At 57.9% G+C, this 26,492-nt stretch overlaps 2 protein-coding genes across 7 annotated transcripts; both read right to left on the bottom strand.

Moving 5' to 3' along the window:
- Positions 1–423: 423 nt before the first annotated feature.
- Positions 424–7,251, bottom strand: MTMR11 (myotubularin related protein 11). Of its 4 annotated transcripts, none has more exons than XM_048289001.1 (15): positions 6,486–6,596; positions 5,491–5,606; positions 4,926–4,998; positions 4,666–4,808; positions 4,310–4,563; positions 4,129–4,216; positions 3,961–4,049; positions 3,761–3,882; positions 3,606–3,669; positions 3,327–3,397; positions 3,063–3,238; positions 2,800–2,970; positions 2,405–2,596; positions 1,854–2,114; positions 424–726 (listed from the first exon to the last, which is right to left on the bottom strand). In XM_048289001.1, the coding sequence occupies exons 1-15, from the start codon at positions 6,568–6,570 to the stop codon at positions 631–633; spliced, it is 2,001 nt and encodes a 666-aa protein (XP_048144958.1). In that variant the 5' UTR covers positions 6,571–6,596; the 3' UTR covers positions 424–630. The 4 variants fall into 4 exon arrangements, with proteins under 4 accessions (XP_048144958.1, XP_048144961.1, XP_048144959.1 ...); XM_048289004.1 differs by having other exon boundaries at positions 4,310–4,392; XM_048289002.1 differs by lacking the exon at positions 6,486–6,596 and adding an exon at positions 5,687–5,825.
- Positions 7,252–7,353: 102 nt separating this feature from the next.
- On the bottom strand, positions 7,354–26,396 carry OTUD7B (OTU deubiquitinase 7B). 3 transcript variants are annotated; one of them, XM_048288997.1, is made up of 12 exons: positions 26,311–26,396; positions 20,132–20,255; positions 19,827–19,997; positions 19,452–19,670; positions 15,755–15,856; positions 15,225–15,352; positions 14,712–14,824; positions 13,993–14,120; positions 13,223–13,372; positions 12,680–12,794; positions 11,920–12,004; positions 7,354–11,325 (listed from the first exon to the last, which is right to left on the bottom strand). In XM_048288997.1, the coding sequence occupies exons 2-12, from the start codon at positions 20,202–20,204 to the stop codon at positions 10,036–10,038; spliced, it is 2,574 nt and encodes an 857-aa protein (XP_048144954.1). In that variant the 5' UTR covers positions 20,205–20,255; positions 26,311–26,396; the 3' UTR covers positions 7,354–10,035. The 3 variants fall into 3 exon arrangements, with proteins under 3 accessions (XP_048144954.1, XP_048144956.1, XP_048144955.1); XM_048288999.1 differs by having other exon boundaries at positions 26,315–26,361; XM_048288998.1 differs by lacking the exon at positions 26,311–26,396 and adding an exon at positions 21,177–26,061.
- Positions 26,397–26,492: the final 96 nt, after the last annotated feature.

Here is a 26,492-nt window from a genome sequence, read left to right as displayed (position 1 = left end):
AAGCCTCGCATCCGTAGGATGACCGGAAGTGAGGACACGGAGACGGCGCGGCCGCCATCTTGGGTGTGGGCGGGAGGGGCGGGCAGTGGCCGCTGCCCTTCTGTCGCGACATCGCCCTCGCGGCCAGGAGCGCCCTCAGTGCGCGGGCTCCTCAGGGCCAGATGATCCCAGTGCCGGAGGTGCCAGTTCAGGAATCCCGCAGCATCCCCATCCCATCCCATCCCCGTCCCAGTCCCATCCCATCCCAGTCCCATCCCAGTCCCATCCCATCCCAGTCCCATCCCATCCCAGTCCCATCCCACCCCATCCCATCCCAGTCCCATCCCATCCCAGTCCCATCCCAGTCCCATCCCATCCCCACTGCCATCCCCATTCTAGTCCCATCCCAGCTCCTCCAATCCCCATCCCTGAGCTCCTCGAGCCTCATGGAGGCAGCATAAATTTAATGGAAAGCCGTGACCACGCAGTGTCCGTGCAGCATCGGGGACACCTCGGGACCCGCTGCTCTGCCCTTCCTGGCACCCCCAGGCACCCAGAGAAGAGCCAGGAGCAGCTGGAGGCACTGGGCTCTTCCAGAGTGATCCTGGCAGTGTCCCAAAGCTGGGGTGGGGCCAGGTGCCCTCTGGGGTCTCAGTGGGGTCTCCGCATGTTCCAGGTGCGGAGCCGCTCCTGCAGCAGCTCCAGCTCCTCAGCCAGCCCGGCCAGGGATGGGGCCAAGCGCCCGCGCTGCCAAGAGACCATGTCCGGCATGGGATGGGGACATGGGGTGGGGACACAGGACACGGGACACGAGGATGGGACAGAGACACGGGGCACGGATAGGACAGGAACCCAGGGACAAGAGCACGGACAGGGTGGAGTGTTCATTGTTGGACAGGGACACAAGGATGGTTACACAGGACAGAATGTCCAGCACAAGACAGGGACACACAGGGACAGGGTGGGATGGATGGACATGGGGTCCATCCATCCATCCATCCATCTGTCCATCCATCCATCCATCCATCCATCTGTCCATCCCTCCATCCATCCATCCCTCCCTCCATCCATCCATCCATCCCTCCCTCCATCCCTCCATCCATCCGTCCCTCCATCTGTCCATCCATCCATCCATCCATCCATCCATCCATCCCTCCATCCATCCATCCATCCCTCCATCCGTCCATCCATCCATCCATCCGTCCATCCATCTGTCCATCCCTCCATCCATCCATCCCTCCCTCCATCCATCCATCCCTCCCTCCATCCCTCCATCCATCCATCCCTCCCTCCATCCCTCCCTCCCTCCATCCATCCATCCATCCATCCATCCATCCATCCGTCCGTCCATCCATCCATCCCTCCATCCATCCATCCCTCCATCCATCCATCCCTCCCTCCATCCATCCATCCCTCCCTCCATCCCTCCATCCATCCATCCCTCCATCCGTCCATCCATCCATCCATCCATCCATCCGTCCATCCATCTGTCCATCCCTCCATCCATCCATCCCTCCCTCCATCCATCCATCCCTCCCTCCATCCCTCCATCCATCCATCCCTCCATCCATCCGTCCCTCCATCTGTCCATCCATCCATCCATCCCTCCCTCCATCCCTCCCTCCCTCCATCCATCCATCCATCCATCCGTCCATCCGTCCGTCCATCCATCCATCCATCCATCCATCCATCCATCCATCCATCCATCTCCCCTGCTGGACACACAGAGAGGGTTACTTGGATGGACACAAATTGAGTCCAGCCTCACCCCCAGCCCAAGCAGCAGGACAGGCTGGGACCCCCCCAAACCGGGACCCCCCAAACCAGGACCCCCCAGTCCCCAGTCTTTCCCCGTGCCTCAGTTTCCCCAGTACCTGTTCCTGGGGCAGCCCCCTGAGGTAGCAGCGGTGCCAGAGCCGGATGCAGGGCCCGGCGGTGCAGGGCAGGAGCAGCCCTGGGGAGCGGCAGCAGCCCCCCAAGAGCCCCCCCTGCATCCCCCGGCTCTCTGGGGGGAACACCCGGTGTGGGGGGTGCAAGGGGGGGCGGCTCCACCAGGGCAGGGGGTGGGGGCACAACGAGCCCTTAGCCAGCATCAGCACCAGCCCGGCTCCCCCCCACGGGCAGGGGTCTCCAGGCTGGGAAAGGGGGAAAACAGGGATTAGGAAAAATGGAGGGAAATCCAGAAGGGCTGAGGGATGAGAGGGAGTAGGGATTAGGGGGAAACAAAAAGGGGAGAAATCCGTTGTGAAGGGAAAACAGGGGAGGAAAAGTGGGGTGAAAAAATAGGCGTTAGGAATAAGAGGGGCTGAAAGAGGAAATGGGGGGAAACAACAGGGATTAAAGAAAAACGGGAGGGAAAAGCCAGCCAGGAGGACAAAGGGGAGGCAAAAGAAGGGTGCAGCCCCCCCAGCCCAGGCACACTCACCCTGCCTGGGGCCGGGGGCTCAGCGGGGGCCGGGGGTCCCACGGGGTTCCGGAACTGCTCCTGCTGCTGGCGGGTGTAGCGCCGCCTCCAGGCCCAGACCGGGGGGAAGGTGCAGGTGGGGGGGCCTCCTCTGTGCCCCCCAGGGTCCTGCCAGCCCCCCACGGGCCGGTAGGTCTGGCTGGGGAGCCGGGGCTGCGGGGAAAGAGTTGGGAAGTCAGTCCCCCATTTGAGATGGGGAAACTGAGGCACAGAGGGGAAAAGAAGGGGTAAAATGGGAGATCTGGGGGTGCCCATCCCCAGTTTGGAATTGGGGTGGAGAAACTGAGGCAGAGTAAGGAGAAGAAGGGGTGAAATGGGAAGGTTTGGGGATGCAGCAATGTGCCCCTGCCCCTCACCATGCTGCCATGGTCCCGCTGGCGCTGGCAGCTGAAGCGGAAGGTGCTGAAGTAGGGGCTGAAGCTGCTGTCGTGGAGCGCCAGGAGAAAAGCCTCAGTGAAGCCAAAATCTGCTGGGAATTGCCGCAGGAGCTGCCACGTGCAGTCCAGGAAGAGCAGGAACACGGGGGCCTGGGGGGATATGGGATGGGGTGGCCTCACCTCCTCCCAAGCAGGGTCCCAACTCCTGTCACCCTGGTGGGATGGGAATAGGGGAGTCTCACCTCCTCTCTCGGGGTGTCCCGGCAGAGCAGCCCCAGCCGGTGCGGGAAGGGGTGTCCGGCTGCCACCCACTCCCGCTGCACCAGGCTCTGGAAGCCAGGCAGGGAGCGGGCGTGGGGGTCCCCCAGGAGCTGCACCAGAGAGGCCAGGAGGCAGTTCAGGTCCCGGTCCGAGGGTTCTGGGGGGGCAAGGTGGTGAGAGGGGTTCCCTTTCCAGCCCCCTCCATCCCTCCCATCCCTCTCCATCCCCCATCTCGATGCCCCCACCTTGCAGGACCACAGAGCAGCGCTTCCCTGCCAACAGCGACACCACCTCCACAGCTTTTCTCAGGCAGGTGCTGGGGGGCAAAAGCAGGGGTTCAGTGCATCCCAAAATGCCACAGTCGCCCATTCGGGCGGCTCACGCACCCACCACAATGCCCCCCTCACCCCACAGCGCCAGGTGGGCTGGGGGGACATCCCACTGTTGGATTTAGGGTGAATTTCCCCCCTACACCCCAAAATACCTCCCTACACCCCAAAGAGCCCCCCTTGTCTCCTGCTCACCGGACGTGGTCCAGCCAGCGTGTTCCCTCCAGGGCCGAGAGCCACTTCTCCTCTGCTGCCGCACCTGGATCCCATGGGATGGGGTTTCAGTGGGGGGGGAGGCCCAGCCCCCCCGGGGGCTTGGGGGTCCCCAGGGTCTGCCTGGTTCCACTTACCAGGCAGGCAGAGTGCCCGCAGCCTCAGGTGGGCGAGCTGGATGTCGGCGAGCGTGGGCAGCTCGGCCATGTCGGCCAACACACAGGGCCCACGGCCCCCCAGCAGCAGCGCCTCCAGGCACCTGGGGGGCACAGGAAGCCCCAGGTGGGGCCAGGCTGGGGGAACACCCTCAGCACCCCTGGGACCCCCTGGGACCCACCTCATGTCCTCGCTGCCTGGCTCTGAGTTCGGGTGAAAGCCGGCGGCTCTCAGCAGGTCCCCCCCCCCCGGGTGGTGCCAGCACAGGCGCTGCAAGAGAAACGGGGTGATGCCCCCACATCCCCCTCCCAGTGCCCCCCACCCCACCAGGGCCTGCCCAGGCACTCACAGGCACCCGTCGCTCCTGAAAGTGGGCAAAGGTTCGCTTGAGGTCGTGGTCCAGAAGCCCGCTGGGCACCCACAGGTACTGGGGGAGGCTGTGGGAAGGGGGGGCACAGAGTAGGGTCCCCCAAATCACACGTGCCATTTCCAGTGGCTCAGGCAGTGTTGGGGGGCTGGTGGGGCTGTACCTGGGTGCCATGTCGAAGCGCTCGTTGACGGCACTCACCCTCCAGCCCGCAGCGCCGAGACGCTGCAGCTCCTTCTCCCAGTCCTGTGGGCTCTCGAAGAACAGTGTGGCAGATGAGCCTTCTTCCTCATCCTCCTCCTCCTCCTCCACCTCCTCTGGGGGGGCCCCACCAGGGCAGGACCAGCCATCGTGTCCCTCGGCAGCGTCCCCCAGCCACACAGCCGCCTCCCGTGCCCGTGCGATGGCATTGGCCAACTGCAGGGGCAGCCAGGGTGGGGTGTGAGCCCCCCAGGCTTCCCCAGAACCGCGGGGTACCCCAGAGTGAGGGTACAACACTTCTGCATCTCCCTGGCTTACCCGGAATGCCTGAGGAGCCAACCCGTTCTCAGGGAAGTAGAAGCGGAGCAGGCGGAAATCCCGACAGAAGACGATGAGTTCCTCGGGGATGAACTTGAGGGCGGAGGCGGCCGTCAGCACCTTGGGCTTGGAGAAGCTGCTGGCTGGGGTCAGGGGGATGAGACTGTCAGGGCCAGCTGAGACCTGCCCAACTCATCACATGGGGCTGAGACCCGAGACCTGCCCAGCTCATCCCTCGTGCGCCCAGATATCCCCATTACCTGCCACCAGTTTGCAGATGCAGGGCAGGGCCACCTCGTCCTCAGAGTGGAGGAGGCCACGGGAGCCAGGGGCCTGTGGGAGAGCGGGCAGAGCTGGAGTGTCCCCCCAGTCCCAGGAAGGGTGGTGGGGATGGATCTGGACCCAGCTGTCCCATGTCCCTTGAGCCTTGTGCCTTGTCCCCCACTATGTCCTGCAGTGAGGAGTTCCCGGGGTGAACACGGCGGGTTCTGCAGTCAACGAGCCGGGATGGGCTGGGATGAAGCTGGGATGGGGCCGGGATGTGGCTGAGTGGGGTTGGGATATCACTGGCTGGGGGTGTAGATGCAATTAGGATGGGGGTCAGGATGGGGTCGGGATGGAGCTGGGATGGGAGTCAGGAATGCGGTGGGATGGGGCTGAGCCGAGTGTCGGGGTACAGTGGGATGGGTTCGGGATGGGATCGGGATGCGGTGGGATGGGGTCGCGCCGGGGCAGGGGTCCCCCCGGGCAGGCGACGCGGGGCCCGCTGTCCCGTTCCGGGTCCCGCTCCCGGTATTCCCAGCGTTCCCGGTGTTCCCGTCGCACCTGGCCGGGCAGGAAGGCGAGGCGGCGGTTGGTGCAGAGCAGCGTTCCCGGGACGGAGCCGCCGCCGCTCCCGCAGCGCTGCCGGGCGCCCGCCGCCTCCTCAAGCACCCGCTCCCCTGCGGGGACCGGCACTGGGTCCGGGGCTCCGAGCGCCCCGAGCCCCCCCAAGACCCCCGGCCCCCGGCCCCGGCCCTACCTGGGAGCTCGGGGAAGGTCGGGTGGCGGCCGCCCGGGGCCCCGCTCATGGCGCAGGGACTTTGGCCGGGCGGGCCCGGAGCGCCGGGGCCGGAGCGGCCCGGGAGAGAGCCCCGAGCGCCCGGCCCGGCTCGGGCATCCCGCCCTCCACTCCGGCATCCCGCCCTCCCCTGGCATCCCTGCCCCGGCATCCCGCCCCTCGGGGCCCGGGATTCCACGCATCCCGACCCCTCGGATCCCGGCATTCCGCCCCCCGCCATCCCAGTGCCCGGTACCGGCGGTGGGAAAGAGGGGGGAGCCCGGGGGCGGGAGCTCCGCAGGCGGATGGGGGCACCCCCTCCCAGGCACCCCAGAAGTTCAGCGTCGGGGCGGGGGTACAGAGCCGGGGACCCCATCAGGGACGGGCGGTTCTGGGGTCCCCACAGCCCCAGCACCCCGCAAGCGCTGCCCAGTGCCGGGGTACCCCCAAAGCCCGTCAGCAGCGTCACGGGAGGGGGGGCCCAGGGCCTCTCCCGGGCGTACGACAGGAGAAGCCGCTCGGTGACTCACGGCCGAAGCACGGAGCCTTCTCCTCCCAGCCCAACACCGGCTCCCAAAAGCCAAGCCGGCCCCGCTCCCGCCGGCCCCCGACCCCGCATCGGGCAGCAGATGGATGGTGGCCCTGGGGCTACCCCCCCCCCCTTCTCAGTGCCACGAGACCTCCGGGCACCCCAAAACCCAAAGCCCGAGGCAGCCGAGGTAGCAGTGCCGGCATGTGCCGGGATAAATCCTGACACAACCCAGGCACATGGAAAACTCACCAGAACTCCACCTCCAACTCTGATTTTCGATGCATTTCCCCCCAGATTTTTGGGGCAGCCCCAGCGTTGAGGGGCTGCAACTCATGCACCCCAATTTTCCTCCTGCAGGAGAATCACCTGGCAGAGGTTCCTGGGGGCTTGGATAGGCTTTTGGCTCCAGCACCTGGCAGATGAGAGGAATTTCCTGGAGGCTTTGAGCCTGGAGCTGCTCCAAGCCAGGACGGGGTCAGTCTGGGCCATGGCAGGAGGAAAGATCCTGGAAGAAAATCATCCGGCACAGACATGGCGCTGGGCATGGACTGTCACTCACAATGCCGGCAGGAAGGAAAAACACCGGGAGCTGGGAGAGAAAATCCCAGTGACAGAAATCCCACGGGAAACTGCTCGTGGGGTCCCACCTTCCGTGATCCATCTCCAACCACCCCCAAACCTCTTTTTCCTCTGTCATTTAAAGCTTCAGCATCCATATGGGCCGTGCTGGATTTTATCCCTAATTTTGTCCTGAGACTCAGGTACCAAAGGGAGCATCCCTCTGGGGTGGCCTTGGGATGCAGCTCGGGAAAAGGCCCCAAGACCAGCGAGGATGGACAGAAAACAGGGAGGGAAGGGTGGCTGAGGATGTTCTTTTTTAAAGGAAAGACAAGAATTAGTACCAAAATGGAATCACACAATAAATGGAATAGACAGAAGGAAAGTTTACCCACTCTCCAGGAGAGAAGGCACTGTTCTCCTCAGTGGAGAAAAAAACCCCCAAAATAACCCCAAAATCCCAATAACTGGATGGAGAAGGGGATGAGGAACAGCCCTAGGAGGGAATTGGGGACCCCCAGAGCCCTCGGGGTGAGGGGATGAAGGAGCCTCAGGTGCATCAGCTGAAGGTTTTTATTGTCAATGAGTCCGTGGTGCCACAACGAGGCCACAGGTACAGCCCGAGCGCAACGCTTCAGTCCTGTTCACCTGGAGGCCAAATATCACCAATCAATCCGGAATTAATTTTTTTAAAAAAGGGGGTTTTTGTGAATAAACCACTGCAGAATTAATTCAGGTCACTCGGCGTTGCGTTAGTGAGACCCAAATCTGCCCCGGCCTCCCCCGCCTAGGGGCCAGGGAATGGCGAAGGTGAATCTCATTTAATAAAATCAAATCAAATCAACTCTCATTAACGGGTTTTACACACACTGAAAGACAAAGTTTTCCTCCACCAGGATCCGATGGCAGCAATTTGAATTCCAACCACACCAGTAAGTGCACTTAGTTTGACCTTGGGGTCACACCACAGCCTCCCCGTCCCCATCCCCATGGAAAAATCCCTCCTGGAGTCAGGTTTGGTGCTCCTCCTCCAGTTTTGGAGTTTTCCCTCCAGGATTGGTGCTTTTCCTACAGGTTTTCTGCCTTCTTCCCTCTCTCCTCCCACAACCCACCAAACCAGCGAGCAGGTCTGCAGACTTCCCATCCCCACCCAAGTCCAGCATCCACTGGGATGGAGCTAACTAAACCAGAGAGAAATTCCCCCAAAACCCGAGGAACAAGTGGTGAAGCACCACCTCCCGCCTTTCCTCCCGTGCCATGGGGCATCCCTGCTCCCGGTGCTTCGGGCACAGCTGAAGGATATTCCCAACCTCAAAATAAAGCTGCTGCTCCGATTTTGGGAAAAATAAACATCAGAAACTGAAATTTAAACCAAGTGCCCACAAATAGTGAAGGGTTTGGGTTGGGTTTTAATCATTTCAGCTTAAAATTTGGGGTGAATTTCAAGCGGAGGCAGAGCCTGTGCCGCTTAGCCAGCGCTGCATGTCCCTGCCCCAGGGTTAGAGTTCACTGGAATTCCTGCAGTTTGAGGGAGAAATGTGGAATTTGTTCCAAGCTAAGAGGAGCCAGCTGGAGTGGGTGCCACACCCTCCCCTTCCCACAGCTTCAGCCATTCTTGGGGATTTTATAAAACCAGGGAAAACAACTTAAACTGGAGTCAAACCATCCCTGGGGTGTTTGAAATTTGGAAGTGAAAATCTGTGGACAAGGAGCATTGCTGGCTGGACTCAAAAGTGTTGGGATCCCACTAGGAAAGGCCTTATTTTGGGGCATTTAGGTGTAGGAAGGCCTTAATTTGGGGCAGGGGCTTAGGTCTAAGTTAATGTTTTTAGGGCCAAGTGTAAGGTGTCGGGTGATCCCCCGAGCTCAGCACACTTCCAGCTCCTCTGCCCAGGCCCTCATCCCTTCTGCTGGAAATGGCCGTGGGCAGGAAGGGGTTGCATAGTTCGGTGCCTTCTGGAAAATCAACCCCAAAATAAAACCAAGGGAATGTTGTAAAGCTCTGGCTGAAGGAAATAACTCCTGTTTTATTTCCGTGTGATAGGAAATGCTGCACCTCACTCCGTGCAGGATCGGGCCTGGTTTGGGAGCTGCACTTACCAAAAAAACCCAAGAAATTCTGTGCAAACATCGCAGTGCTAAAGTGAATCCCATCCTGGGAGCCAGGGGGCCGGGATGGGGTCAGGAATGGCGCGGGACATTAGTCATGGGAGGATTTTACCTTACTGTTCTGCTTTTTAGCCCTGTTATCAAAAATATGGATTAATTCCGCAGCCTAAAGGTCAGTTGGTGGCTCAGCACAACGGAGCCGAGTTAATCAGGATCAGAGGTAGTACAGAGTAGCTGTGCTCAAGTAGGAGTTACATGGGGCTGTGACCCCCCGGCTCCACCCCAGGACTGGGGGTGCTCTGGGGCCCCTTTCCAGTGGGTATTCATGGCGGATTTGCCCCACGCCACTGGGAATTCCTGGCAGGAGACGCTGACCCAGGATCTCACCTCGGCTCTCCCGTGGGCTGGGGGCTCCGCACAGGAAGAGAAACCTCCGATCCCTCGAGCGCTGGGAGGCCCCCCCTGGCTCCCCCTGCCTCAGAAAGAGTTTAAAAACAACATTTTTAAAACCAGAGTTGAGCTTGTCGGTCAGGGAGGGGGGGACAGAGCCCTGAGCCCATCCTGGTGCTCGGAGCCATCTGGGACTGGGCGGGGGGAATCCAACCCACCCCCACCTCACCAATGTCCAACTCCAGCGTGGTGTCGCTCAGTACCAGCAAGAAGAAATACAGAATAAAACCAGTGTTAAAAAACTCCATTAAAAGGTTTGTGATGCTCAAAATGGGGCGTTTTTGCTCCGTCCCAGGTAGTCAGGGAAGCGGGAAGGACCTGGTGGGAGCTGCTCCCCCTGCCCGCTCCCAAAGCTTTGGTCTGGTTTATTGAGTTTTTGAGGAGTTCTCCCCTCTCACCCTGTGCTCCGACCCGAGCAGCCCCCACTGTCCCCAGGCACCCCCGGGAATCCTCCTCCTCCCTTGCAGGGGCTCTGGGAAAGCAGGGCCTGGTTTTCCCCCCTCTCTCCCTCCTGCACCCCCTCAATCCCACCAGCCCCATTCCATTCCCAGCCCATCCAGCCTAACGCCTGCTCCCACCTCCTGCAGAGCGGGAGGGGAGCATGGGTGGGTGTAAAACCAAAATGGATCTCTGTTATTGCATTCCCCATGTTCCATGGGTCCGGATCCGCGCAGGGGGAGCATCAGAACCTGTGCACCAGGGCCTCCCGCTCCCTGCGCCGCAGCTCTTCCTTGTAACAGCAGGAGCAGAAATTCCCAGTCTCTGGGTGTCCATAAAAGCTGCAGTTGGGCTGTTTGCACTTGGTCTGCTGGATGTTGTAGAGGGCTTGGCTTCTCATTTTATCCGCTGTTCCTCCCTTGTCCTGATCGAGGAATTCCCGGCAGCTGTTGCTGTGCGGGGGGAGGCAGCCGGAGCCCTCGCACTCTGAAGGGAAGGGAGGCTGGATGTCCATGTCCGTGGGGGAGAACCGGCCCAGGTGGGCAGGGCCAGGGGGGCAGAGGCCGAGCCGGCCCTGGTGGTGCCGGGGCAGGGTGGCGTAGGGGGGGAGGCTCCCACAGGGCCCCCCCGCCAGCTGCCGCCGGCCCTCGGGGCAGCCGGGTGGGTGCAGCCCCTCAGCACTGCCCATGGAGGGCCTGGGGAAGGTGAAAACGCCGGAATAGCTGGCGGGAAAAGCGGCAATTTTAGCACCCACGGCCGGTTCCAGGGGCTGTGGGGGGTAGGTGGGAGGTGGCTGGGAGAACACGGGGCTCGGCATCGCCTCCTCGCTCCGCTGGGCACCCGCCTCCCCTTCTGGCCTCTTGGCCGGGGCAGCGCTGCCCAGCGCCTTCTTCTCTGCCTCCTTCTGCCTCTGCTCTGCCAGGAAACGCTCCTCGGCATCCAGGAGGTACCTCTGGATCATCTCCTCCTGGAACTGGTGCCGGGTGCTGGTCTTGAGGTGGCCGGCAAAGATGAACTTGCGCTCGCCCTGCATGGCCGCACGCAGGATGCTCAGGCTCAGCCGCACGTCGCTGCTGTACTTGCAGGGATCCGATGGCTTCTCCGGGGCTGCTTTACCTGGACACGGTTTCTCTGCAGGAGCTAAGTCTCCTGGGGAACATTCCTCTTTGCTGCCTTTCCGTGCCTTCAGTGATCCTTTCTTCTTCTTCTCCAGGGTGTCTCCCTGCCCATTGCTCACACCACCCTTCACGGCTTTGCTGTGCATCAAGCCCCCCATGTTCTTTTTTAGTTTGCTGCCCAGAGTCTTCCCAAAGCTTCCCAGCTTGTTGGCCACTGAGTCTGCCCGTTTTTTATCCTTTTCCTTCTCCTTTTCCCGCTCTTTCTTTGGCTTCTCCCTGTCCTTGCCCGCCCTGGTGCCCCCGTTGCTGGCAGAGCTGCTGCACACCGACTCCTTGTCTGACTCGCCTGACTCCGCTGCCGAGCGAGCGTCATCACCCGCGGAGGCCGTGGGGGATTCTGGCTGAGCCAGAGGTGCCTGGGGAGGAAGAAAAGACAAATATCAAAGTCTAGAAACTCCTCAAGTAAAGATTTTCAGGTGGAAGATGAAGCAAAGGAGGTGGCATTGCTTGGAACATTGAGGGGATGGCATCCAGAGGCACTCAGAAAGATGCATCCCCACTGCATCCTGTACATCCCTAAATGTCCCCGTGGCACCCTTCCAAACTGAGATATCCCAGGATTTTATGATCCTATTTTGTGATTCTATAATAGCTCCACTTGCTCGAGGTTTCAGGGGTAAAGCCAGGGAAGAGGGGGTGAGACTTGTCCCAGTCTCGAGGTGGACATAAACCAACAGCTCCCGTTTGTTTAGAGCATGGGGCGTCCCTCAGGGGCATTGGGCCTCCAGGTCGTGTGAAGATTGAAAATGGGCATGGAAAGCTCTAGGGAAAAGGTGCCCACCCGCAAAACTGAGTCACTTCCCTGCTCTCTGAGCAGAATCAGCCACAATTCCTGCAGGCTCAGAACCCCATATGAGGCAGAGCCCCCAGGTGAGGCCCTACACCAGCTTCCCTTTAGAAAGGAGGGTTAAATAATTCATAAGTAAAGAAGATCCCCCTGGTCCCTTTACCTGCATGTCACAAGGCAACGTGATCCATCGGACATTCATGTAGCTGTGCAGCAGGTGCAGTTTGGCCTCCAGCGACAGCGTCACACTGGGGCAAAACCACAAGTTAGAGCCATTGCAATTTCCCACCTGGAAATATCTCCCCCCACGTTTACATTATTCCCTGTGTTACGTGTTTAAAGGGGTGTTTTCCTACAGCAGATCCAACAGCACAAAAAGGGACAATGATGCAGCTTTCCAACTTTTCAATGAAAACCCAAAGGGAGAAATCAGATCCCTGTGTCGGAATCAAAACGCTTCTGCCTCAGCCACAGGACCTGCTGGGACCAAACCACGGTGAGACCTGCCCAAAGCTTCACTCAAACCAGGCATGGTCTGGTGGCCACCACCCTTCCCACTCCAGGGCCCACAACACAGGGATTCGATGGCGCATGGAAAAACAGACTTTTTTTTGTGCTACTATGACAGAAGATCATCCACTGCTGCTGGTGTCCGAGCTACACCCAGCCCAGACCTCCAGGATCTGGAGCATCATCTACTTACTGTGTGGGAACGAAGCTCATGAGATGTCACAGCCCCACCCAAAACATACCAACATGAAGGAAAAGTTGCTCCATCCCCATGAACAGTGTCATTTTCTGGGCACAGTTTTCACCCAGCACAAGAAATTCCAGCTGGGGTCAGGACTGACCCCTTCATCTGTGACCTCTCTGCTCTGCGGATGACCCAGACCCCCAGCAGAGCCTCACCCTGGATCACCAACCTGGCCAGCTTGACATTGTCACCGTCGTCCTTCCCCCACTGCCACTCCTTCCCGGGATCCACAGCGAAGTGCACGGGGAGCAGCTTGTGCTCAGAGTCCGTCAGGGGGATCACAGCTGCCCCGGGACAGAAATGTCATGTTTACAGCCCAAAAGGACAAATACTCCACACTCGGAGCCAACTCTGAGCACCCACCAGGAATATCATCACCTCTGATTGGAATGGCCTCATGGCACATCCCAGTGACTGCCAGTGCTTGGGATCATGGAATCGTCAGAGCGCCATGGAATGCCTCACGATCCTCACAGGGAAGAATTTCTTCACAATATCCCATCTAACCCTGCCCCGTGTCGGTGGGAAGCCATTCCCCCTTGTCTTGTCTCTCTCCAGCTCTTGGAGCCCCTTCAGGAAGGGCTCCAAGGTCAGGACACTGTTGGGTTTCTGGGTTGCCAGTGCACATTGACGGGTCCTGGCCAGCTTCTCCCCCCCAGCACTCCCAAGTCCTCCTCCTCAGTGCTTTGTTCACCTGAATCTCATCACTCACCTTGATCCTTTGTGTTTTCCTTCTGCTCCATGGAGACCAGGGCAGAAAAATGGGCTTGGTCATAAGCCAGAACCAATGGAGACCGGTGGCATTTGTTGGCTGGAACTTCCAGGGGCAGATAGATCCCTCCAAAGGGAATTGGGGCAAATGCTGGGAAGAAACGAGGGCGGTTAGTTCTGATCACAGGTTCAAGAGTTCAGAGTTGTTTGTGCTGCAGTTGCTCCAGAATGAGCCGTTTGCCTCAGTCGAGGGCTCACCTGCAATTTTCTGTCATCTCAAGGGACATTAAACAAAACCACAACCCAAAATAGATGTTTATTTTACATCGGGAGGATGTAAAATGTAGAATGAACTGGTATTTTCTATAAAAAGCCCTCCTCTTCACACCCCCACAAGACAAACTTTGCCCACAGAACGATGGAAATTGATTAACCTTCTCTGACAGGAAATTGAAGCTGATGGTGGAAAATCTGCCACCCAGGGAACGGAATTTCCCATCTCTAGATGGGGGGGGGTGGAGAGGAGGGGCAAAAGAGGCAGAAAGAAAAAAAACCCTGGTGTGGACGCTCTTAAAGCAGCAGAAGTCGAGTTGGGAGCCAAGCCTGGCGCTGGCCCCTCCTTGGGTTCGCCTGCAGCAGCTCAATTCTCCCTCCTGTGCTGTTCCCAATTCCAGGTCCAGGCTTGGGGGCAAAGAGCCCCTGGGAAAACATGGGGTAGAGAGGAAAGGTGGACAGGTCAGAGAGACTTTGGAAAGAGAGGGCAGGTCTCACCTTCGCCGCCCGAGTCCCGCAGCATCGTGTCTGCCACCACCACGATGGGTCTCTTCAGCACGTGGGCCAGGACAAAGACGTGGAACTCCTCCAGGCTCTCGTACACTGGCTCCTCTGAGCTCTCCACCCTTGGGGAAAGGAGAAGTTCAATGTCATCCCTTGGATATTCAACCATTTGCTTTGTGACACCAGGAGGAGGTTTCACAGGCAGCCACGTACAGGTGGGTGGACAGCACTAAGGCTGACCTCAGCACTAATTTGAGGGTTTAGGTGTGGATCCGCAAAATGTCCTGCTCCAAGACAAGGGTTTGTGCCCAGGGAACGCCCAGATGCTGCCTGGCATTGCTGGGAGTCCCTTATCTAAGGAGCTGGACAGCTGTGGCAGGGAAGTGTCCTTGAAACAGAAGTGAGATGGCAGAAACTCTCAGCTCTGGGTTATTCTCTCATTTTGGAGCCAGCAACACAAGGAAACACAAGGGAAGCATTTATTCCCTGCTCAGTCCATGTGCTACCCCACAGAAGAGGCTGTGCAGCACCAAAATCCTTTCCTGGGATGCTTTATGTGCCTTGTGTTTCCTCAGGATCCTTTGTCCTTCCCCTGAAACCCCAAGGAGACAGACCAACACAGAGCCCCTGCCCTGCCCTGGAGCACCATGAGAGCTGTGCCCTGAGGGAAGGCATTCCCTGTTCTACACCTGGATGTGTTCTCTGCTCCGTACCCGCCGCAGCCGCCGCCATTGGTGCTGTAGTGCACACGGGGCTCGCTGGACGCCAACTTGATCAGCTCGTTCCACTCCTTCTGCCACTCCTCCTCCGTGTAAACCAGGCCAGACTGAAAAACAGCAAAGAGAACCCAAAATCCTCCAAGTGAACCTCTTCCAGTTGCTCCAGCACAGGTTTATACCCACAGCACAACTTTTCTCTATGGATTTACGCAAAAATAATCAACATACTCTGTACCACCTCCTTGAAAGTGCTTCCCAATATTCATCCAAACTTCCCCCTTTAGTTTAAACCCATTCCCCTCGTCCTATCACTTGTCCCAAGCCCCTTTCAGTTTGCTGCAGTTCTGACTGCAGGACACCCCTTACCTCAGCACAGTCCAGTGGCACAGCAGGGAGCTGCCCAGAATTCCAGACCCAAAAGGAAGCACCTCCCAAACCCACGGGATGTTTTCCCAGGACATTCCCCTCGGCAAAGAGGGCCCAAACCAACATTCAGTTGGCTCCCACCTCCTTGTTCTGCTGCGTCTGCTGCCAGCGCCATCTCCGCCTCAGCGCTTCCCGCTCCACTCCCTTGTCCATCAGGGTGTAGAGGGACTTCCGGAGCATGAGATCCCGGTCGTGGAAGCCCCACATACCTGCAGTGAGAAGGAACGGAGTGGAAGGTCAGGAGGGGCTGGTGTCACTCCCTGACCCACTGAGGTCCCTGCACAGACGCACCAGAGGAGGGAAGGGGCTGCTCCATTATCCCACATTTCCTTCAGGAATCCAGGGAAGCTTGCCAGATGGACGGGGAGAGGGATTTCAGAAGCATACAAGCTGCTGGCAGCCCCTTCCCTTGGAGCCGTCCCACTCCCACAGAGCCCGAGCACTGCGACTGCTCTTGCACACCAACACTGCCTCAGCCGCACGCTGCTCCGGGAGGAGCAGCAGCACCCTGCTTTCCCACCAGAATGGACGGATCCTGCTCCCAAAGGGGGATCGTGGGCTCTTGCTCAGGGACTGGTTGGCTGTTTCCCGGGGATTAAGCCAAGCCTTACCCAGGGAGGCAGCGTGGAGCAGGCAATTCCCGTCGCCAGTGGTGGCCAGGGGCAGCAGCCGCTGGCAGCTCGGATCCACCGTCACCCACCAGTTCAGGCGCCCTGGGGAAATTTGGGAGAGCGTGAAACCACGGCATAGCACGGGACTGGGGGGGGCACTGTGGGGCTCAGCCCTTCCGAAACCACAGCCAAGGATAAAACCAGCTGAACAAGCGGGGGAGCACCTGGACAGGTGGGAAGGTACAGACCCATCCCAGGACTGGGGGAAGAGTAAGGACAGTGACAAAGCAACAGAAAGAGGAGGCTGGAGCTGCAAAACTCCCCAAGGATGCCAGGAAAAGGCCGGGCTGAATTTGGGGTCACACAAACCAGAATTACACACAAATAGGAGCAAGGGCTTCCACACAGACCAGTTCTCCTCCATCTGTTTTTCCCCCACTCCCCTTATTTCCCTCCTCAAAGCCCATCAGTCTGAAAATGCCTCCAGGAGTGCCCAGCACAAACAACTTCTCCAGGGAAAACCAGCCTTTTGCTGCTTCTTGGAACCAAATCCCTCCAGTTTCAACTCTCTCATGGCCAGGTTTCCCTGCTCACTGGTTTTTAGGCAGAATATGCCAGGATTTCTGCTGATCCCAGCAGCTTTCCTGCTGCAAACGCAAAGCGATGGCACTTTAGACCAGGAGTTTTAGATCATTGTGGTGATTCAAGTCAAGCGAAGCTAAAAATAGAAGGTAGGAAAAAATGCCCAGTAAGCCCAGTGTGGCTGGAGGTTCAGCCCTTCCCAAAGGAGAAAGCTGAGCTGGATCAGGACTCTGAACCCCCGTCTGTGCCTTGCCCTGCCCTGCCCTCAACACCCCTCCTCTGCCACCGTATTTTCCAGGAGTTTTTGGATCCTGTGCAACAGGCAGGTTTTTGGCTGGATGAGCCTGTTTAGGCTTCCAACAAGTTGTATTTAAATCGCCCCTGCAGGAAACCAGCCCTTTCCCAGTGTTTCCAAAGAGCCTCTCCTTCCTCTGGAGCATGATCCCTGCCAGGGATCCCAGTACACAGGCATAGGATTGCTGGAAATGCTTTGTACAACCTCAGGGAGACCAGCTGGAGAGGAACTAAAGGCAGAAAGCAGGGCTTTAAACATCCCCAAACACTAGAAAACAAAACACCATGAAGCTCAGTGTGCCACAGGCAGGTCGTTCCTGTCCCCAGCGCCGCAACAGGGACCCGCCAGAGCTGGAAGCGTTCCGCACTGAGCCCGGGGACAATGGCTCTGCACGGAGCAGCCGGCTGCTCCCTCAATATGGCTCCTGGCACGGCACAATCGGGAGCTTGGCCAAGTGGCCCAGGGCCAGGGGAGCGAACGTGGCGCCTCACAGGAGCTGTCCCACACATAACGCTGCTAGGGGCAGCGCCGAGAGCTCGGTTCTGTCCATTTTCCCTTGTTCCTGCAGGATTTGATGCTCTTTTCCATGGAGTTTGCATCTCCGGTTGGTGCTTCGGAGGTTGTGCAACCTCTGCCCAAGTCGGATCTGAGGAGACACACCTTGGAGAGGTATTTCTGTGCCCGAGTGTTTGCACTGACTCCAGTTACGCAAGAGAAGTTGTCTCCAAAGGAACCGCCTGCCCAACCCTCCTCCCGACGTTTTGCTCCCGTCGAGGCGGCGGAAAGGCCAAGAGGCTGCCCAGAAGTATTGAAAACAACACATTTCTCTGTGTGTGGCTCTTAAGAGCCAGCCCTGAGAGCTCTGCAGGGAAGTCAACTGGATTCAGGAGCATGAGGGATCTTCCCAGAACGGCCGTGGTGGCAACAGATCTTATGCACACAGAGAAAGTCCACTGGCATCCAGCACCATGACCCTATGCTATCCCACAGAACACCTGTTTGTCCTCACAGGGTGTTTGGGGAAATCTCATCGTATCTTCCAGCAGGAGCCACCTGAACAGGTCACGGCAATGGGAAGGAACAGATGAAGGGAGGATTGCCTCATCCAAACCACAAATGGCTTTCCTAAGGCTACTGGGAATCCACTCTCACTGCGTGACACAGGGAGTGTCCCAGGGATTGCTCCCTCGGCCCTGTGCTCCTGAGGCCGACGCAAGGGATCCAACATGGACACGGACTTGGACATCCTTTGCCACCCTGTGTGGCAATGAGAAACCAACGGGGGTTTCCCCCTGGCAGAGGTGAAGGACCAGGATCAGGATCTTCAGTTCTTCATTATTTTTTTCCCCAGTATCCTCAGGTGAGGCACCATGGACTACTCCTCCCCGTGTGCCGCGAGCAAACTCACTCTGCAGCTTCCCAACTCGGAGCAAGGCCTGATTCCTGATCCACAAGGGTTTGTGTCAAAGGACGTCAAGGCTCTGTTGAGGGCCGAGGTCTCAGCTCCACCAAGACCTTTCCATACCACTCCGAGCACATTCAAAGCATTCCCAGAGGATCTCATTGAAGATTACAGCCACTTTGAAAGCGCTTACTCTGCCACAATGGTGTAACAGGACCTCTGAATGCACAGGGAAGAGGATCTGAACATTTATTGGGCTATAAAATATTTCCTTAATCCCCTAAGGATGGTGTGGACTAAATTCATAATGGGAGTCTCTGTAGATCACAGCACCATGCTCAAAACCCTACTTGGAATCCAGCTTGGAATATTTCATAGCTGCACTACAGCCCTTTGTTACAGACAAAACACTCATTTATAGCAACCCACAGACACTCGAGTCTCCGAAAGGCATTTTCTAAAACTCTGAATTCCTAAATTCCTTCCCATTAATGGCATCTCAGCAGACCTGGAAGTGCCCCCAGCCCACAGATGAAGCACCCGGCAACCCCCAGCCCCGCACTCCATTTGTGTTGGGACACAGGAACCCAAGCCCTGGCTCTGCTGGGATGAGATCTGGGGTTTATCTGCACCAGAGCCAGCAGCTCTGCTGTCACTGCACGGCATCACCGTGTAATGGGATCGCTGGGATCAAGTGCTCATTCCCAAAACATGAGAATATTTCTTACAGCAACTCCTGAGCAGGAGAGGGAGAAGTTGGGCCCTTGGAGTGGCTGTTATCCCTACGGATAATGTGTTCTCTGGTAAGTGCAGCACCACAGAAACAGTGGGGGGGGGGGTGTAAACCCTCCTGAGACCCCTCGCAGTGTCCTGCCCCTGCCCATGGGAACCTTCCTGGTGCCAGGGATGAGGTTTTCCCTGCCAGCACGGATGTCCCCGTCATTCCCTGGCTCAACCTCGTTTACAGATCCCCTGGCACTCTTCAGGAACCTGATGGAAAGCAAAGCAGGGGGTTCCTCCCCAGGCACCCAGCAGGCACTGGAGCAGCAGCATCGACCTCCAGGGTCTGTAATCAACGCAGAATTTGTCAGCAGGATGTGTTACACAGGAATTCCCTTTTCCCTGTCTCTCCATGGGACTGGCAGGACGGAGCATTGGGATGATCCAGGGCTGAGACAATGACAGTTTTGGGGTGTTTTCCCTCTCAACTGTGCACAGTGGGAACAACCCTGGGTTATTTACACTCAGTGTCCACGGCTGAAGGGAAGCGGCTCCTACTCAGCCCTTGCACCAGGTCATAAAAACGATGGAATGATTCCCTGTTGGGTACGAATCCATGTGACATCCTGGGGTGTTCCTGTGGGTGACACTCCCCACCTGCCCATGGCACATGCCACCAGCATGGACCCAGCACTCACCGGCCTGCTCCAGTGCTACCAGCATGGACTGCTCGATGAGATCCCGCTCGATGAAGCTGCGGAAATCCTCGGAGTACACGGTGAGGTCGGGCAGCTGGAAGGTGCAGATGGGCATCTCCAGCAGGTGCTCGCTGCTGCTGCCGTTGCTGGAGACATGGGAACGTGCCAGGGACACGATGGTGGAGCTGGCATGGGAGATGCCTCGGGACAGACGCTTCTCTGTGGGAATGAAGGAAGAGCAAACAGCAAAGTGGGGCAGGAGCAGCAAATCCCACAGCAGCCACCACCAGACTGCCGCGGTTCGGGCAGCGAGCAGCCTGATCACTCTGGCACAGGAGAAGAGCTGACAGATCCCACTGGCTCTTGGACACTGACCTTGCACGACATCATCCTGGCGCTGCAGCGGGGGCCTCCCGGGCCGCGCCAGCTCCCGCTCCGGGGGCCGGGCCCCGCGGCCCTCGTCGAAGGAGGGCGGGAGGTTCCCGGCGTGCACCTGCCGGAGCTGCTCGAAGTCGCTCAGCGCCGCGCTCAGGTCCCAGTTCTTGCCTGGATGGGAAGGGAGCAGCGCTGGTCACCCTCACCCAGCACGGAAGCTGAGGCAGTTCCCGAACATCTGTGTTGGAAACTACTCCCCATCAGCCCCCCTGAGCACTTCCCCCATTATTCCCAGTTTTCCATACCTTCAAGGAGGTCTCTGGCCAGCCCCGGCTCTGCCCCTGTTGAGCGAACAAAATCCGACAGGACGATGTCCATAGCCAAGGCCGGGTGGAATCAGCGGCACCAGATTGGCTCCTTGGCATCAATCTGGGAATGACACCAACAGCACACGTGGATCGCCTGTCCCCATCGGGAATGGGCTGAGCGGGACGTAAACCTCCCCCTAAAATTAACTGTGCTCCGGGACTGCCAGTTCATTCCTTGGGAACTGGGAGAACAACACCCACTTTGCTGTAACCAACAATGGGCATTTCCTTGGAAAATTCATGAACTAAACCCAATTCTCATCTCAGAGATGGTGGAGCGTCTCTTTCCAAATCAATAATAAGGATCCAGGAATAAATTATATAACAAATGAATATTTGGGAGCACAGAGAAAGCAGAAAGTTTCTCTCGTGCATTTACAGGGAGCAAATCCCTGCTGTATCCCACTCCAAGCACCCCAGCTGTGAGCCAGGGAAAGGGGAGCAAGGACAAAATGCTAGAATTAGGAGATGCGTCCTATGGAAAATACATTTTAAAAACCCCCTTTCAGACAAAAAACCAAACCAAACCAAAAAAATCACTGTCCAGACAGAGCTCCTTCCCACTCCAGAACCCCCTGCCAGGCTCCTTTGACTCCAGAGCTCATTCCCAGAAGGGAACAAAACCACAGACCTATTCTGTAAATCTGGATTTTGTCAGGTTCTGAGCCTGTGGAAGGCGTGTGCTCCTGCCATGCCTTCAAATCCTGATTTTCCGCATTCCTTGGGGCAGAGAGGGAAAGGGAGAGCAGCCTCATCCGTGAGAGTCCGGATCGGCAAAGTGCTCCACAGAATTTGGTGCTTTGCAGTTAAAGGCTGGGCTAAAAATTCTGCCATCAAGGAACAGAAAAGACTGGGAAAATAATTTATCCCGAGTTGAAAATCTGGAAGAAAAGGGGAAAATCTAGGAAGGCTAGCAGAGGGAGGTGCTGGTGTATTGGGCATAAAAGAGCAAATTTCAGGATTGTGTGGAAGATGAACAAACCTGGTTGTTTTCCTGGTGCCCAGGGAAAAAAGTCTCTTTTTCAGGATTATCCCTAAAGATGGGTAAAACCCCCCTGATGCCTTGAAATGTTTTTTTCCAAGATTATCCTTAAAGGTGGGTGAAATTCCCTAACAGCACAACTCCCCACGAGCAACCGTTACATCCAGTCTTTGGCCTGGAATTTCTTGGCTTTGCTGGAGAAACACCATTCCCACTCTCGCAACCGTGTCGTTATTAACTTCCTGCTCCCAAAAAAACTCCGTATTCCTTCGCTGCCGGAGCAATCCAGGAGCTGCGTCGGAAGTGATGCCAAAGCCCAGCGCATTCCGGGAGCAGGATTTGGCAGGGATTCCTGCTCTTACTCCACCAATTTAGGGAACATCCCTAATTAGGAGCTGCACGTTTGGATCCTCTAATCCCTGGCAAAGGTTGCAGGAACAAGGAGCAGCTCCAGGACGAAACTGGCTGTGATAACGGGTAAAACTTCCTTCAGGTGGGTGTGGAATTCCAATGAAAATGAAAACTCAGCGCACGCAGCGGAGGTTTGGGGAGGGAATGAGCAGCACATCCCACCCCCTCGTCCACGGCATTCCGAACTCCCGCGCGCACAAAAACGCCAGGGAAAACACAGATGGAAAACTCCGGGCCTGACGAGGCAGTGATGGATTGCTGGAGATTTATCGAGGAATTGGAGGGAGAAATGTCCCCACCCCAGAGTTACTGATTATTTCCTCTCCATGTGGAAGGGAAGTGCTCTCTCCTCTTCCCTCCTTCCAGAATAGGTCAGAAATATGAGCCCAGGTAGGAAATCCAAGCCCCAGGAGATCCACAACTTCAAATCCATCCCCCAACAACGGAACAGGCACTGAGCACACCCCAAAGCCCCCGGGAGCACACGGAGATGCAGCACAGCTGGATGTAATCCAAAGTGAGCGTTCCTGGCACATTCCAACCCGAAATACGCGGAAAACACGTATTTAGGACTAAGCCCAGTTGTTCCTGTGATCCCGGCGATCCCAGCAGCTCTTTGCAGAGCACACCAGCAGGTTTCTCAGCAAATGTTTAACAAATATCCCCCCGCACTTCCACAGGGCCTGAGCACAGCAACGTTCCTGACGCAGTGAGGAGCGATCAGCCGTGCTGGAGTCGCACCTTGCTCGGACCAGAAGGAGCTGGAGCTTCACGCAAACAGCATTCCATGGTCACACGCCCCTGGGAACCGAGTGAAAGCCCCATCCCCACGTGCCAACGGATCCACCCAACACTAACACCAACCTTCAGCCTTCCAGGCAGCAGGAATCTGCTCAGTTTGGGAATGGGGCAAAGCTGGGTTTAGTCAATCCCAGCAGCCTGCAAATCCTTCCTAACGGGAATTCAGACCTTTAACATCAAATGTTCATCCAAAATAAGGGGAAAGTCATAAAACCCCCCGGAGCCTCCTCTCTCTTGCTGCCTACAGCCTCTCCCAGGGCAACTCCAATGGCCACATACCAGGTTTGGGAAGGGACTCACCAGGAGCAGGCGGAGCACCTCGGCCCTCCGCAGGCAGGACTGCGCTCCCTGCCCCGACATCATCAGGGAAGTTGGGAAACTGAGGGAGGAATTCAAGAGGACACAAGGTCCAAGAGCTCAGTGTCTCTTGGCTCCATCCTGGGGGGAAATAAACCATCGGGAACACTGAGCTGAAGTATTTCACCAGAACCAACTGTGAAGCAGCAAAACTGGATCCATTCAAAGTTCCAGACTGGAATTTATGGGGCTTTAATTCCCTTATCTTGTTAGATTTCAATTGTGCTGAACATGCTGCAGAAACAGGAAATAAATCTCTTTGCAAGGGTCAAATCCTGACCCAAGGTTGGCCACGACCGGTGGCTCCAGTGTGTTTATAAAGGTACTTCCAGAAATATTTTAGGAGCAGCAAACTCTGACGTCTCTCCCCTGGATCTGCCACGTGATGTTTTGCTGAGGGCAGGAACCAAGCTGGGAGCCAGGACTCCACTCCCAGGGTTCTGCTCCTGGCCCAGCCCCTCCGCCACATCCTGTTCCCACAGGGACATGGGGAACCCCAGGCCTGACCCCCAGAGCCCTCAGGGACCTGCAGGTGAGGCGGGAGGTGCCCAAATCCACGGGAAATTTAATCCTGCCAGACCCGCACGGATGTTTTTGCTCCCAGCATCGGGGAGCTGCAGGAGTACAGCGGCAAACCAGCACACATCAAACTCCTAACCCCAAATCCTCCAAGACCCTGGAATTTGGCAGCACTCAGGGCTAAGCAGGGGGGTCCCAAGGGGAAAGGCCACGCTGGGACCTACAGGTGGGACATGGGAGCAGCTCCAACCTGAACAATTATCGGAGCAACGATGAGAAAAATGAGCTTCTCCATGAGCTCCAAGCAAGCATGTCCTGATGCTGCTGGAGGAGTTTTGTAGCTTCCTCCTGCTCCCCAGAACAGTGGGGGCTGCCTCCATCCCATCCCACATCCCTGTCCTGGCCCGGCAGGTTACCTAATGCCGCCGGAACAGCCGCCGGGATTAACGGCACCCGTCCTGACCTGACACCTGTGCTGGGGTCACTGAGCTCCGTCTAGAAGTGCTGGATGGGACGCAGACTGTGCAGCTCCTGCCTCTTCCAGGATGGGAATCAACCCGACTCATCATCATCATCAACAAAAAACAGTTATTCCTGATAAAACTGATGGTGCAGGACACCCTTGGAGCTCGTCAGCCCCTCAGCCCAAGGGAGGGGTGCTGTGAGTGCAGAAGGAAGTCAGTCCGAGAGGGAGGAACAGGGATGTTTGGGAACAGATGGCACAGGCAGCTGTGGCTGTGCTGGATGCGGCTCTGCGGTTGCACCTCATGCTTGGTACAAGCAGCTCTCCAAGATTTACCATTCTGGGAACCACAGGCTCTGGAACCTCTGGCAGAGTTTTAGCACGATCCAAAAGGACAGCACATGATCCCTGCAAACGAGCTTTCCTAGCAGGGAAAAGGGGCTCCTAAAACCACACTGGTGCTCAGGAGCTGGAGCAGGAGTGAAACGACAGTTACGGAAATCATCCCATTTTTATAAAGCTCCAGCACTTCAGTGAACAGCTTTACCCCTTTTTTGCCAGAGCTCCAACTGCTTCCCAGTGCTCCAGACACAGCTGGGCTCTTCCCAATACCCAGGTCATCCTGAACCTTGGGCCGAAAAACCCACCAGAATGACACCTCCAAGACAGATAAAAGCCAAAAAAGTCTCCAACACAAACACAGCAGCTCCATCAAATCCAGGTTCTGTCCCATCATCATGATCCCTCCTAGTTATCAATTCCTTTCTCTCACAAAATTATAGGATTCTCTAATGAAGCACTGACAACAAACTCAGTTCCCTTGGTGTCTGCACTAAAGAAATTCCCTTTGAGCCAAGTTCTCCTTAAACCAGGCCGTGACTATTTCCAGCCTGACCCTGGTTCTCTAAAAGAGCTGGGCCTGGCACGCGCTGTCCTTGCCCGTATCCCTGGGGATGCTCCAAGTGTCCCCTCTGCAATCGAGGCCACAGCAGCTTCATCACCGATTCCACGCATTTTCTCCCCAGAATATTTCAACCCAGTGCTCCTTCTGCAAGGAAAATCCATTTTCAGTCATTTGCAGGGATGAGTTCAGAGTGTTACTCAGGACTGTGGGAGCTGATGCACCACTTGAGGGGCCAGAGCATCTCCCAGCGCTCCCCCATGGACAGCAGAGCCACATCCCGGCACCGAGTGACACGGATTCACCACAAACACCAGCAGAAAATTAAATAAATTCCAACAGAAAACCGAACCAACCGATACTAAGGCAGCAGGAAGAGCAGAGTCCTGAATTTTAAGTAATTTGGGCACACAGCTCCTCTTCCCATCCCCAACCGTGCTCCATCCTGGTGGGATTTGGATGCTCCTGCCCACACCAGGGGCTGACAAGGGTCTCACACCTGAAACACAGACGGGGGATGCCCGGATCCATCTCCAGGATCTTCCCAGCTTCGTATCCTGATAGCCGCCCCTCCAGACACATCCAACACTGCATCCACAAGTGACCACGCCATTTCCACTCAAGAAGTTTCTTTAGCACAAAACCATCTTTAAGTAGCTTAAACGTCCCATTTCCCCAAAAAAAGACCCAGCAAGACATGTGCCGGGTTAGGAAGATAAAAACCAACGGTGTCAGTGATTCGGTGCAGAGAATCCCGGCTGGAAGTTCGGACTTTCCAGCTCCATGACCTCAGCGGACAACAGGGCCTTTAGGAACCCGGAGATGCCCGGTCCCGGCTACCGCCTCGGAGCCACCCCGTGTACGCATTTCACAGACGGGAAAGCCGAGGGGCCCCGCAGCATTCCCGGTGCTCTGGGACCCAACCCAGCTCCCGGGAGGCTCCGTCCCGTTACCGCGAGTGACTCCCAAGGCCTCGGAACAGAGTTTCCCTGGAGCTGGGGATCGTCCGCGGCTGGGGCCGGGAGCTGCTCCTCGCCCACAGCGACATCACGGAGACCGGCGAGGCAGCCGCGAATCAGCCAGCCCGTTCCTCACGGATCGGGACGAGCAAACTCCAGGGTTGTTTCTGAGCTCGTGTCTCGCTGCCGACGGACCCGAGCCCGGCCCCGGCGGCCGCTCACGGCTCTGCCCCGCTCGGCGAGGGACCCCGGGAGCGGCCCCAGCCTGGACCGGGCAGCCGTCCGGACATCCCGGCGCTCCCAGGGGAAAACAAGCACCAAGACGACAATTATTTGGCCCCAAATCGCCGGGACCAGGAAAACGCCACTCCCCTGCCCCAGGGGCAGCGGGGGTCGCCCCCTCCTCGGGGAGCCCCGCACCGGGGGTGAAGCCTCCGCCCGGCGGTGGCTCCAGCGGCGGGACAGCGCGGGGGCTCCGCACCGGGAACGGGCGGGGGGCGGCCCCGGACCAACCGCGGCGCGGGGGAGCCCTCCCGGCCCCGGCCCCGCAGCCCCCCGGCTGAGGCGGGACCCGCACCCGGGACCCGCACCCCGAGATCGACCCCGGGACCCGCCCCCGCCGCCCCCTGAGGCCGCGCCATGACCCCGCGGGCGCCGCCGACACCGCCCCAAGCCCCGGCCCCGCCAAAAGTTTCCCGAGGCCCAGCGGAGCCCCGCCGTTACCTACGAGAGGCTCCATGGGCGGCCCGGCGCGGCCCGGCCCGGAGCGGCCCCCGGGCCCTCCCGCCGCCGTCGCCGCCGCCGAGGCCGCTCCCGGGGCGGGGGGGGGGGGGGGGGGGGGAGGGGGGGGTGGGGGAGGCGGAACGGAACGCGCCACCCGGAACGCGCCGCCGCCCCCGTTCCCG

The sequence above is a fragment of the Corvus hawaiiensis genome, chromosome 29 (genome assembly GCF_020740725.1).
Source record: "Corvus hawaiiensis isolate bCorHaw1 chromosome 29, bCorHaw1.pri.cur, whole genome shotgun sequence".
Taxonomy (NCBI): Eukaryota; Metazoa; Chordata; class Aves; order Passeriformes; family Corvidae; genus Corvus; species Corvus hawaiiensis.
The sequence above is the reverse complement of the archived record's forward strand: the minus strand, read 5'-3'. Positions and strand labels throughout refer to the sequence as shown.